Genomic DNA, 12,255 nt, shown 5'->3' with positions numbered 1-12,255 from the left:
ATTTCTATCATGGTAATCATCACTTTTAAATAATTATTTGCATTTTTCTCTCATGCACTGAATCAGAGGTTCTCAACTATGCCAGCGCATTAAAATCATCAGGGGAGCTTGGGACGCGATCATGCCGGGGCCCGGGCGGGGGCTGGAGCTGAGCCAAATTCCCTCCCCGCCCGCCCGCTCACCCCAGACTCTTATTTCAAAGGCCTAAAATGGGGCAGGGATGGTAATTGTTTAAGCTGCCCAGGTGATTCCAATGCAGGGTCAGGAGGCCCGCACCTGTGGTCAGGGCTTGTTTAATTCGCATATGCACCCCAGTCACCTGACACAGCCCCCCCCACACACACAGTAGGCATTTTATAATTGTTTTTGGCACAAACTAATAACTAGAGGATCTTCGAGTCCACTGATCATATTAATTCATTAAAACACTTACTGAGAAAAAAAAAATTTACTGAGGGTGTATATTCCATCAGGCACTATGCCAGGCATAGGGCTCAAGTTAATCGTCATCGTTCTTCAGCCTTGAGTGGTCAGGATTAAAACGCGCGCGAACAGTGAAGGAAGCGGTGGAGGGCTGTCGGTCTCTGGGGTCAGAGAGCCTGAGCGCAATCTGCATTTTGCAGCATCTTCCCAGCAGCCCTCGACCTCGCTGGGCTCGCTTCCTCCTCTGTATTCTATCAATGGGGCCTCCTCACCGGGAGATTCAAGGAAGACTTTAAGAAGACAGGGACAAAGACCTCACAAAATGGCAGCTGGCATCATTCCTCTTTTTTCTTAATTCGACGGACACCTGGTGAAGCCAGCCTACTTGTTCACCCTCCTCACCCCCTCCATCAAGTAACCGACGCCGCAAAGAGCGGCCGCCACAGGGAAAGACCCAGAGAGAACAGGACGCCAAAGGGAAGGGCGGGTCCGAGAGGCCCGGCCCCGCCCAGCTGCGGTTCTCAGCCTTCACCCGACAACAGCCTCACCTGGGCAGCCTCGGAAAATGCACATTTCCAGGTCCCACCCCCCAAGAACTGATCGGCGGGTCTGGGCGGGGCCGGGGAATCTGCATTTTAACCAGCTCCCCTCAACCTTTCCCCCAGCTAACTCTGTCGCAGGCGATGCCACAGACCCTTAAAACCTCAACAGGTCATTGCCATCCTCCGAATAGGAAGACGGCAGGGCGCAAAACATCCGCCCGTCCTCTCTCTCCAAGGAAGGGAAACCCTCACCAGGCTGTCCAGGGGCCTGCCAATGCGGGAAGGCACAGCAGGTGGCAACCCCTACGCCTGCCAGGGGGCTCCTTCCCTCAAACTGTGGGGAACCGTGGAGAGGGGGGGGTCTCCTGTCGACCAGTAGGAGCCCTTCTCGCCCTCCTGCGGCTACTAGTTCGGGTCCAGCCGGGGCCGGGAGGGAAAGGCGGCCATCTGGGGGCTGGGACCCGGAGGCACTGATGGGGACCCCCCCGGCGGGTCTGCGGAGGAAGCCATGCCTCCCCCGACAAACAAACTGAGCATACCCGGGCTTCCGAGGACTCCACGCGCAGAGCAAGGTTTGAAACTAACCAAATCGGAATTACAACGACAAGGAGTAATCAGGAAACAAAATGGTTAAGAGGCAAGGCTGATCCCAATTCCACGCGCGTGTAAACAGCGCTGGGCAGGCCCGGCTTCTCGGTGTTTCGAAAGGAAGGGGGGCATCGGTGCGAGGCAGCCGGGCGCTTGGGCCCGAAAGGGACGCGATCATGCCGGGGGCCCGGGCGGGGGCTGGAGCTGAGCCGAATTCTCTCCCCGCCCGCCGGCCTCCCAGGCCCGGCCACCGGCTCATGGCGCCGGCCAACCTGTCAGGCCCGGCCCGCCCCGCCCGAGCGCCAGGCTCCGGCCGCGCGCGGACAAAGGAGGGCTGCCAGCCCCGGGTCCCGCTCACCCGCCGCGGGGCCTGCTGTCCATCCGCTTCTTCTGGCGCACCGGCTGCAGCGGGATGTTGTCCGTCATGTCGCCCGCGCCGCCCGCCTTGGCCGCCGTGCCCCCCGCCCCGCCTGGGCCGCCGCCCCGTCCGGCCTCCGCGCCACCGCCCGCCGGCGCCGCGCCGCCCCGGGGGAGGAGGCGGCGGCAGCGGGCGGGCCGGGCCCGCAGCGAGGGGGCGAGCTCGCGAGCGCCGGGCCACGCGCGGAGCCGCCCGCGCGGCCCGACCGACGGACACGGGCGCACCATGGGCCCGAGCTACGCGCCGCGCCCGCTCGCCCAGCACCGCGCCTGCCACGGGGGGCGGCCGGCTGTGTCCGCGCCGCCGCCGCCGCCGCCGCAGTGTCCCCGCCCCCGGCCCGCGCCGCGCGCCCCCCACGCGCGCCCACCCGGCCACGCGCCCCCCGCCCACGCCCCGCCGTGCGCGCGCGCGCCCGGTCCCCGCCCCCAGCCGACACCACTTTCACGCGCACACACTGCCACGCTCCCTCGGCCTCCATCCTCTCACGTGCTCACTCTTGCACGTTCACACGCGACCCGCGCGCACACACACACACACACACACACTCATTCTCACCTGCTTACTCCGCACCAGCATCCGACCTTCACAATCACACACGTACACCTGCACGCACACACCCTGCTACACTCACCCCCATGAGTCACCTCCGTCCGCCCTGGATCTCAGGCCTCACACACGTGTGCCCCCAGGAATCACAGTCACACCGGCACCCACACTCTACCTCACTCCCCTTTCCAGACTCCCTCACCCACCATCCTTCACCATCACCTACCCTCACTCTCCCACCTGGACCCCTCAGATTCACAATCACAACATGCACGTACACACCTGCACACCCTCGTTCTCACACACACTCCTTCACCTACCTCTGGGGCTGAGGCACGTACCCTTCTCAGTCACCCAGACCAACACCTGCACCTCCATCCTCTCCCACACAGTGTCCGGGATCCACTAACTTTCCAAGGACTCCATAAAATTTTAAGAACAGAAAGAAGATGAATAGTGGTGAAGGAAGGAGGGAGGGAAGTTAAAAATCCATATGTAATGAAAGAGCCTCAAAATGTAACACCGTATAAACTAACCTACTGCAACTAAAGGAAATTTTGAAGTAGCTACATCTAGTACATTTCATGCAGGATGCGGGTGCCTTTTAATTTGTTTGCGATGAACAAGGGCAAAGCCACCAACTGTCTGTGTCTGGGGCCTTGGGTGAAGTGGATCCCAAACCAAGAAGTGTGACTCATCTCATGTTCCGATGAAGTTCCTCAAGAAAGGCATGTCATTAGACGTTGCTGCATGGCACCTTTGAAGGGAAAACAGCATTCTTTGGATAACAGACCTGGTCTGCTTTGCGTCCTGTACCTAGGACAGTGCTAGGCCCACAGCATGATACACACACAGTCAACTCTCAGTAAAGGGCTCATTGAGTGGAGGAAATGTAAACATCCTGACCCGCCAGTTATGGCATCAGAGGAGGCCCCACCCCCTCCCACCTGCTCCCCTAAGGTCCCCTCTCAAACCCCACCCACCTCAGACCCTCTTCCCCACTCCACTACCACACAAGGGAACAGACAAGACCGAAGAGATTGTGGCCCTTTAATCCAAGGTCCCCCGCACAGCTGGTGTTCAGTAAACGTGGGCTCTTGTTTTAATCGAGCACCTAAAACACACGTGGAGCCCCACATTTAATCCTCCCAGCCCTGCCAGCTGAGTCTAAATGGTCACACCCATTTCACAGGCGAGGAAACAGAAACTCAGAGTGGCCTGCACAAAGCGACGTGATTAGGAAGGAACTCAGCTGGGCTCCCAGGCCTGGTCTTTTGTGATCCAGAAGGCAGGAAAAATGCCCTCCAGTGACCAATGGATTCAGTTATCATGACATTTCCAGGCACCTATTAATCCTGATTCCAAATATCTTCCAGCTCCCCGTGATCCTTGTAGAGCCCACCTGTGGCCACCCTTGTCAGGCTGTGCCCTCACTGTCTAGAATATGCAGTAATAATAGTGGCTCCCTCATCTGAGATCCTGTATCACTTCCACCACCTCCCAACTGTAGAACCAGAGGCAACTTACAAACTGCTGAGGCTCAGTTTCCTCATCTGTAAAATGGGGATAGTACCAGCCTCAGAGGATTGTTGGAAGGGTTAAATGAGCCAATCATGTACATAAAGCAATTCAAAGAGTGCATACACAGAGGGAGAATGTGGGCAGTTCAGGATTGTTGGAAGAATTCAGGGCAGTAATAGGAACATGTAAAGCACTTAGTGCAGCCCATGCCACAAGGTCAATTCTCATCAAGGTTAGCTATTACAATTTCTCGTCCTCCTCCTACAATGAATATTATTTTTTTCCTAATTAAAGAACACCACAGTGTTATCAAATGGTGGTCTCTGGACAAAAAGATTCTAGGTAGATTTTTGAAATATAATTCAGTCACTAGATTATTTTTTGTAGTAGTCAGTACAGAGAGCTCCATTATCCCATCCCATACCCACCTCACCTCATATCCACCCCCACCCCAAACCCAGCAGTCTCCCTTATTAACATCTTGCATTACTGTGGTACATCCAAGTGGATCTTAACATTTTCCTTCTTTATGTTTTGTCTATACTTTCTGCTTTTTCTCTAGTGAACAGGTACCACTTTTACAATGTCTTTCTTTAAGTAAATACATTTTTAAAAGACCAAAGAGCCCCCTCCATCTCCAAAGGTAATAACATTTTCATATGAAAAGAGAGGCGATTTTTATTGCCTTTGCATTTCCCAAATTTCTTACAGTGCACTTTTATAATCAATACAGAAGACACTTTAATAAAAGACTCCCTTCCAGCAAGGCAATCCCTCAGGAAAGGAGGCACTTAAAGGCTTTTATCTCTTCTTGAGAGAGATCCAGATGCTTGCGTGAGATAGCAGAGAGCCTGTGGGGAGAGCAGCAGAGCTGGGGCAGTGATGGGATGAGGACGGGAGGAGGGGCACAGCATCCCTCTTCCGGGCCCAGCCCTGCCTTCTCCCCGTGGTCCTAGGAATGGTCACCTCAGGGTCCTGCTTTCTGAGGAGCAGCCCCTTTTGTGGCTGTCTCCATCCAAGAGGCCCCGGGTACAAGAAGCCACTGACCCCTAGAAAGCTGGAGCAGAAAGATCTTTGACAGATAAACCAACCTAGTCTAGCCTCTTCTTTCCAGAAATCAGAGAGACTGAGGCCCACAGAGGTCACCCAACCTCACCAACAGATGTTGGGTCCAGACCATAATCTATCTTGAGACTCAGTCCAGCCCACGCTGAACCCTCATTTTCATAGATCACCAAGCTGGCTGCAGCTGTTTACAGAGTGTTGGTGGTAAGAGGCCAAGAAGTCAAGGGCACTAATGGGTGAAACGGAGGCAGGGAAAACAGGAACAATGACTTAATAAAAATGTTTTGGGTAAACTCAGGCTGGGGAGAGAAGAAGTTCTTTTGGTGCCTAGAATCTTCTCTCTGAATGAATTCTCTCTGAATGAATGCATTCATTAGGTAGTCCCTAAAACAGTTTAGGTAGTCCCTAAAACAGTTTCTCAGCCTTGGCACCCCCTTCTCCCTGGTTGTGACCTCCACTGATGTCTTCAGACACTGCAAAATGTCCCTGGAGGGCAAAACTGTCCCTAGTTGAGACCCACTGGGCTAGAATGTGATGTTAAATCATTGATAATTTCTAGTAAAGCTGTGTCTCTAACACTAATCTCATCTAATCTCATCATCAAGAAGAAGTATATCTTCTTCACTCCCCTTTTTGGGGACAGAACTTTGTAAGCACTTTCCACAAGCACCTATATCTAGCTAGGATTTAATAACATTACTTTGTTTGTATGGTACTGTTTTTACCTCCAAAAAGACACAGGAAGTTTAGGGAAAACACCACTGAACAATTCATTCAAGTCATCTTCACCAAGGACCTACAATATTCCAGGCCTTGGGGATACAGTTAACGAGACACACAATCCCTGCTGCCTAGGGCTGGGGGCTCTGCTAGAGGTAAGAAAAGACTGGTCATCTTCAGCAAGATGACCAGATGACCTGTCTAGCACACTCTTCCGGGTTACCTGTGTCTTTCCTTGTCTTTGAGCTCTTTTACAACTCTCTAACTTGCAGAAACCCGATAGTAACACAAATGATTCTTCTCCATAGAAATGCAAATGAATTTTGTCCAATGGAATGCAGTTGATTCTAGCCCTGTGGATACTGACCATTTTTTGCATCTTTATGTAAATTCACTTGAACTTTCCTGATTGCCTGAAATTGGGGAGTTCTTTCAATTCTCCTTTCAATCAGTTGTAAAACTGTTGATACAGTCTTAGACACGTTCATTCTACATTTGTAGGAGTCCTGATTTTCCCCTTCTAAAATGTTATATTTCAACAGGATAGACAGAAAATAAACAAGCAAACATTTCAGAGTGCAAAATGCCACGTGGATAACAGAACAGGGCAATGTGAAAGAGATATTGTGCTTTTGTTTATCATTCTTACTTGATAAAAGGTTGGCAACCCTAAGCAATTCCCTTCTATTTCCCCCCTATTTTTAAAAACAATTTCCTGCTCTGTGGAATCTCCAAGATTAGCAATCCTAAATTCCATTATAGTTTCCTCTCCTCCGTCCCCTGTGGTCTTCACCACACAAGAACATGAAGATGAAGATAGAATCAGCCTCCAACACGATAATTAACTCAGGACATTTAGGAAGGTCATTGAAAATAATTTCTCCCACCAGGATGGTTTGAAAGCCATCAGAGTACTTGGCAAACATTAAAAAGCAAAACAAAACAGAAAACTGATTCAGGTGAAGTAAATAAGAAAAGGGGCAAACCTAACTTTGACACCAGGTATATCTACAGCACTTACCACCAGAGAAGGTCATTTGTTTCACTGCTTTTAAGGACCCACAATTATCCCTTCAGGATAAAATAAACCTTCGTATCCTTTGTTCCACACCTTGTCTTTAGAACACTGGTATTTCTTTCAACTTACTTCTTTCCTTAAAACAATAGATTGTTTACAAAGGGTTGGAGGGTGGAAAATGACAGGGGAGGGGAAGAGAGGGCAAGAAATACAAGTCATTTGGGATGCTCATTCTTCTCCCAGAAAGGTCACTTTCAAATATTTATAGACTTTGAAGCGAAGAGCTTGATGCTTCTTTTAAACACATTTGCGAGGTCTTACCTTAATACCGCGATTGCAACATCCACTTTTGAGAGGTAAATTTACTTATCCTCATTTTGGCCTAGCTTAGCTAATTCTCCATTTTTCTTTTATTTAGAAATAGTTGGATTAAAAGAAAAAAAAAAAGAAATAGTTGGAATTAGTCACAGAAAAGTGATAAGGAAGGACCTGGGGTTTTTTTGTGTTTTGGGGTTTTTTTTTAGGCAAAAGTCTTGAATTTCCATGGATGCCAAGAGCAATAAACCCCTCGACCAAAAGCAGTTGCTTCTTTGAGCATATTATGAGACTTTAATTAAACTTTGAAAGCTAACTCATTTTCTTTGAAGAGAAATGAGCATTCTTTATTTAAGCGGTTAATGATTTTGTTTGGAAACAAGAAAACAGAACTAAGGGAATAGCTAGGACTGAGAATAATTACTCCACAAGAAGTATATGCTTTCTCCACTGGAAAAAGTGCCCCTTTAAATGATTTACATGGTTACAGAATCCATAAAATCAGTGGTGCCAAGGAGAGAAGAAAGCAATGGTATGAATTAGCTGCTGTGGTGTTTAGGTCTCAATCAAGACAAGGTCGGAGTCACAAGGTTAGCCAAATATAGCTCTTTGATGGATTCAACATAGGCTCCCAATACCAAGAAAGGGCCTAGAACCAGCAAGGTTCTGCCATTTTGTAACTTCCAACCACAAGCATCCAAATGTCCTGGGGTAATTTGTTGAAGGCGGTGGTGGAGAGGGGGTAAAATGAACATGTAGGAACCAATGAAATTGTAACTACTGCTGAAATACCGTTGCTCATGTATCTATATTTGAAGACACGCAGAAAACCCACCTTAGAAATTACCCCACCAGCCTACTTTTTTTTCGCATTAATCAGAGAATGCTGATGCATGTCATTTCATGCATGTCCCATGTGTTATGAGCTGCAAAGAACCACATCACCTTGAAGGTAAAGGAGCTGCCCACCGCCTGGGGGTTTCTGACCCACGTGACTTCCTTCCTCAGTCCCAACAGATTGAACCAGGAGACTCTGCCTGATCCAGAGTTGGGACAAATCATACCCAACTAAGTAGGATAGTGTTGATTTTCTGAACTAAACGGGAAACAGTGATGGCTAACTCTTTTACATTACTATGTCTCAGATTAGATGAGCATAAAAATGCATCATCTTACCATCGTCTTATGAATCAAATATCATCCCCATTTTGCAGACAAGATATCCAAGGTTCCATGTTATCTTGTCTTAGGGAAGGCACCCCGCCTAAGGGTTGAGCTGGGACTTCTTGCCCAAATGAAGAGCCAGTGTTCTCATGATGAACCCTTCTTTTTCCCAGATTTGAAATGTACCTGTTTCATCTAACTCCTCGCTCATTTTCTTTCTGGACTTTCTATGTATCCTGACATGTAAGTTTCCTGTTTGGGCTCAGGGATCTGCTGAGCTGTAAACAACGGGAGTTACTTTTGAAACTCTATTGAAGGGCTTCCTGTAAATGTGCAGATTTTCAACACCTTCCCTGATGTTAGGGTTTAGCTAAACTGTCACCTGACTCAGTGGCTCTTGGCAAGTTCTGCCGCCATAAAGGTGCAACTTTTCCACCTGGAGGTGGGCCTCTCCCAAGCTTTCTCCAGGCCCTCTGCAAATGCACGTTCCTCATGCAAAGCAACAAATCCTTTCCCAGAACACTTGTCTTTAAGCAGGTTCTGGGCGTGCCAACTGAAAGCAGAGGGCCAGCAGGAAAGGTGGAAGTTTATTCTTTTTTTTTCAGCTTTACTGAGATATAACTGACAAATAACAGGAAGTTTATTCTTAAAGTCAAAAGCCTTTTGAGACTCCCTCAAATCATCATCCATCAAGTATCAAAAACAGTTGTGAATACACAGAACCCATAGAGGAAGACACAACGCAGGCAGGTCTCAAGTTAAAAGAACACGTTCTATGGCAGCTGTACTGCTCACAAACTATTCTGGCTTCAAAGATTAAGGCCGAGAAAACAGCCACACACACACATACACGCTTACGAAAACAACTGCAAACACACGTGGAAACATTCATAATCTTTGTCCTAGCAATCCCTCAAGGAGGAATTCACCCTGGAGTCAAGTGCAAGAAAAATTAGACCACAAAGATGATCAAAATCAAAGTCTGAAGGAAACATGAATACTGTCTAGCAATAGCTGATTAAACATTTTTGTATTATTGCAGATATTTAAAAAGGATTAGCCAGAAATGTGCTTTACCTTGGAAAGATGTCTCAAGTATGTGAGAGGAGGAAACATATGTTTCACTTAAGTAAAACAATTCTCATACATTTGAATCTAGAAAGACAAAAAACTTAGCTGTAGGATAGTATCAAGTGTGAGAAAGGATGAAAATTCTGAATACTTGGGACTAGGGAATATTAGTTTAGATCAGCGGTCCCCAACCTTTTTGGCACCAGGGACTGGTTTCGTGGAAGACAATTTTTCCACAGACAGGGGTGGGGGAAGGTTCAGGCGGTAATGCGAGCAATGGGGAGGGGCAGACGAAGCTTTGCTTGCTTGCCTGTCGCTCACCTCCTGCCGTGTGGCCCAGTTCCTTACAGGCGGTGGATTGGTACCGGTCCGCTGCCCAGGGATGGGGACCCCTGGCTTAGATCCTTCCATTTCAATTATCTAAATGATTGGGTTTATCTTGCTCTCAGTCAACAGAGTGGCTGCTTTACCCTAAATTTAGATGAGTTGAGGTCAAAGAACATCAACCCTCGGGGAGGAGGGCATCCACCTGCAAAGGAAGTTGACACGCAGAGCTCACATCAGGTCAAAGGCCATAAGGACACAACTCCTAGACCTTTCCTGGATGTCAAAAGACTCCCTTCCAGGATGCTGCAGTACCCACAACCATTACATAATGAGCCGGATGCTGTGTCTTGCAAAGACACAACACAGCACAAGAGGGTACTATGCCAGGAGGACATTACCATGGTCCTGCCCTTATGTCTCTCCTCAAGAAGCACTTTTCCCACCACCCTCTCTAAGACTCTTCCCTTGGAATTAAATCCCACCTCCTATGTGATTCTCAGCCCATCCCCTTCTAAGCAGCCAGCCTGTTAAGTATGAGATGATTAAAAATACTGTCTCTCTGGGAATTCCATGGCGGTCCAGTGGTTAGGGCTCTGCACTCCACTGCAGGGGGCACAGGTTTGATCTCTGGTAGGGGAACTAAGATCCCGCATGCAGTGTGGCATGGCCAAAAAAAAACAAAAACAAAAACCAGAACCTGTCTCTCTGCCCAGTGACGTGTAACCAGCTATGGATGGGTTGAGATGTGGGATCATCTAGGGCCTGATAAATTTTCCACAGCTACAAGCGAACACAAGCAAAGTTCTCTAGAAGGAGAGGACGCTAATAAAATGCCTTAAAAAAGATACCAACCAGCAAGTAGTTAGTTGTGTGTGCTTGAGTAGTGGGTCAAGCACAGATGTAACCAGATGTGTAGCTTCAATTCCAGGACCTAGAGGGTCCCAAGGGAGCTGGAAATGATTGTCAATTAAGGATTCTCAGGTTTTTTAAAAAAATTTTTTGGCTGCGCTGCACAGCATCTGGGATCTTAGTTCCCCCACCAGGGATCGAACCCGCACCCCCTGCATTTGAAGCGTGGAGTCTTAACCACTGGACCACCAGGGAAGTCCAGGATTCTCAAGTTTAGAGCAGAAACTACCAGAAAAACTTACATACACGCCTGGTGGTGAAAAAAAGAACCATCCAAAATTTATTCTCCAACAGACAGACAGCATCAGCAGGTAAAAACTACAGGGGTTTCTCCGTAGATCATACATTCACAAGGCATTATTAGCTTAACAAGTGAGAAAGCCTCTGGTGTATTTTCTGTAACAATATCCACTTCACAGTGTAAACAGGTACTATTATTGTGTTCACTTACAATTCCAGAAGGAAAGGCACAACTTGGCAAAACAAAAAAAAATTTTTTTGGATCCTAAAGTCAGGTGCAATTACCGAGAGACAGACTTGAGAACAGTTGCAATCCACTTTTCCACATAGAGGGGCAAAGACTTCACCCAGAAATGTGGGTCTTTCTTTCTCCTTCCGTGTTAAATCCTCAAGAGTAACGCTTCATCGTCTGCTTAATATCACATATACAAAAGGGGGATTAAGAAAAAGAGAATCACAACAACATCTTGAACTTCCAGCTGCTCCCACCAATACATCAACTCTTAGGTTTACGACAGGGCCTAGGAACACTTCAGCGGTCATCAAATAAGAAAATAGAGACTATAGCTACAAAAATAACACACGAATGAGGTAGATAAATTAAAGCTTTCACATCCAGGACTTGCCTGTTCCAACTTGGTAGCCTTCATGCGATACTCAGAAAAAAAAAAAAAAAATCTTCATAATTACTTGGCATAAGTCACAATCAAGGAACTTCTGGTACAAATTAGTATAAGAAGTTATTAGTATATAATAAGAAGACACGCCCTTCTGGTGAGTTTGTTTCTTCAAGAACGGACACCCAGCTCTTCAGAGTAGGCACCGGTGAACTAAATTAAGTCACCTGAGATTCCCTGCTCAGGTGCTCACCTCTCCTGGTTTTAGGAAGAAGAAGGGCATCTGGAAAGCTTAGGGAGGACACCTTGGCACTCTTGGGGCTCCACCTGAACTGTATTTAAATAAGCAGCAACACACACACCGACTCTCTAAGGACTAAAATCTGTCCACTTGAGGGCATTCTACTTAAGGTTCCAAGGTTGAAAAAAAATTTGGAATTCTACAACCTTGGTTTAAAAAAAAAAAAAAAAAAGTACATTCAAAAAAGAAAAGAAAAATGGGTGTAGGGTTGGGAGAATACCAAACAGGTCCCTAAACAGACGACAGACCTTGTCCATTTACCCGCATACAGTCACCGCAGAAGTAAGTATACAGTACCCACCCACCCCTCCCCCCAACCCCCAAACAGGCAAAACAGTTGTCTTCTCCATGGTGCGTCAACACCTTCCAACTTGAAATAGGTGACAGTCTTTGGAAACAGTTACTCTAGGTTGTACAAAGGTTTTATGTATATAGTTTGTTGCAAGTAACAAAACTACTTTGCAAGACCC

At 47.8% G+C, this 12,255-nt stretch overlaps 1 protein-coding gene across 1 annotated transcript in view; it reads right to left on the bottom strand.

The window, feature by feature from the left end:
• ATP9A (ATPase phospholipid transporting 9A (putative)) overlaps nucleotides 1-2,047 on the bottom strand; it is a 141,198-nt gene extending 139,151 nt beyond the window's left edge. Inside the window, exon 1 of the mRNA XM_068565282.1 lies at nucleotides 1,912-2,047. Within this exon, the coding sequence (XP_068421383.1) occupies nucleotides 1,912-1,979 (68 nt within the window). The 5' untranslated portion in view covers nucleotides 1,980-2,047. The remainder of the gene's footprint in view (nucleotides 1-1,911) is intronic.
• Between the last annotated feature and the right edge of the window lie 10,208 nt (nucleotides 2,048-12,255).

Source organism: Eschrichtius robustus, chromosome 16 (assembly GCF_028021215.1).
Source record: "Eschrichtius robustus isolate mEscRob2 chromosome 16, mEscRob2.pri, whole genome shotgun sequence".
In the NCBI taxonomy this organism is placed as follows: domain Eukaryota; kingdom Metazoa; phylum Chordata; class Mammalia; order Artiodactyla; family Eschrichtiidae; genus Eschrichtius; species Eschrichtius robustus.
Note: the sequence above shows the minus strand (reverse complement) of the source record. Positions and strands in the feature narration are given on the sequence as shown.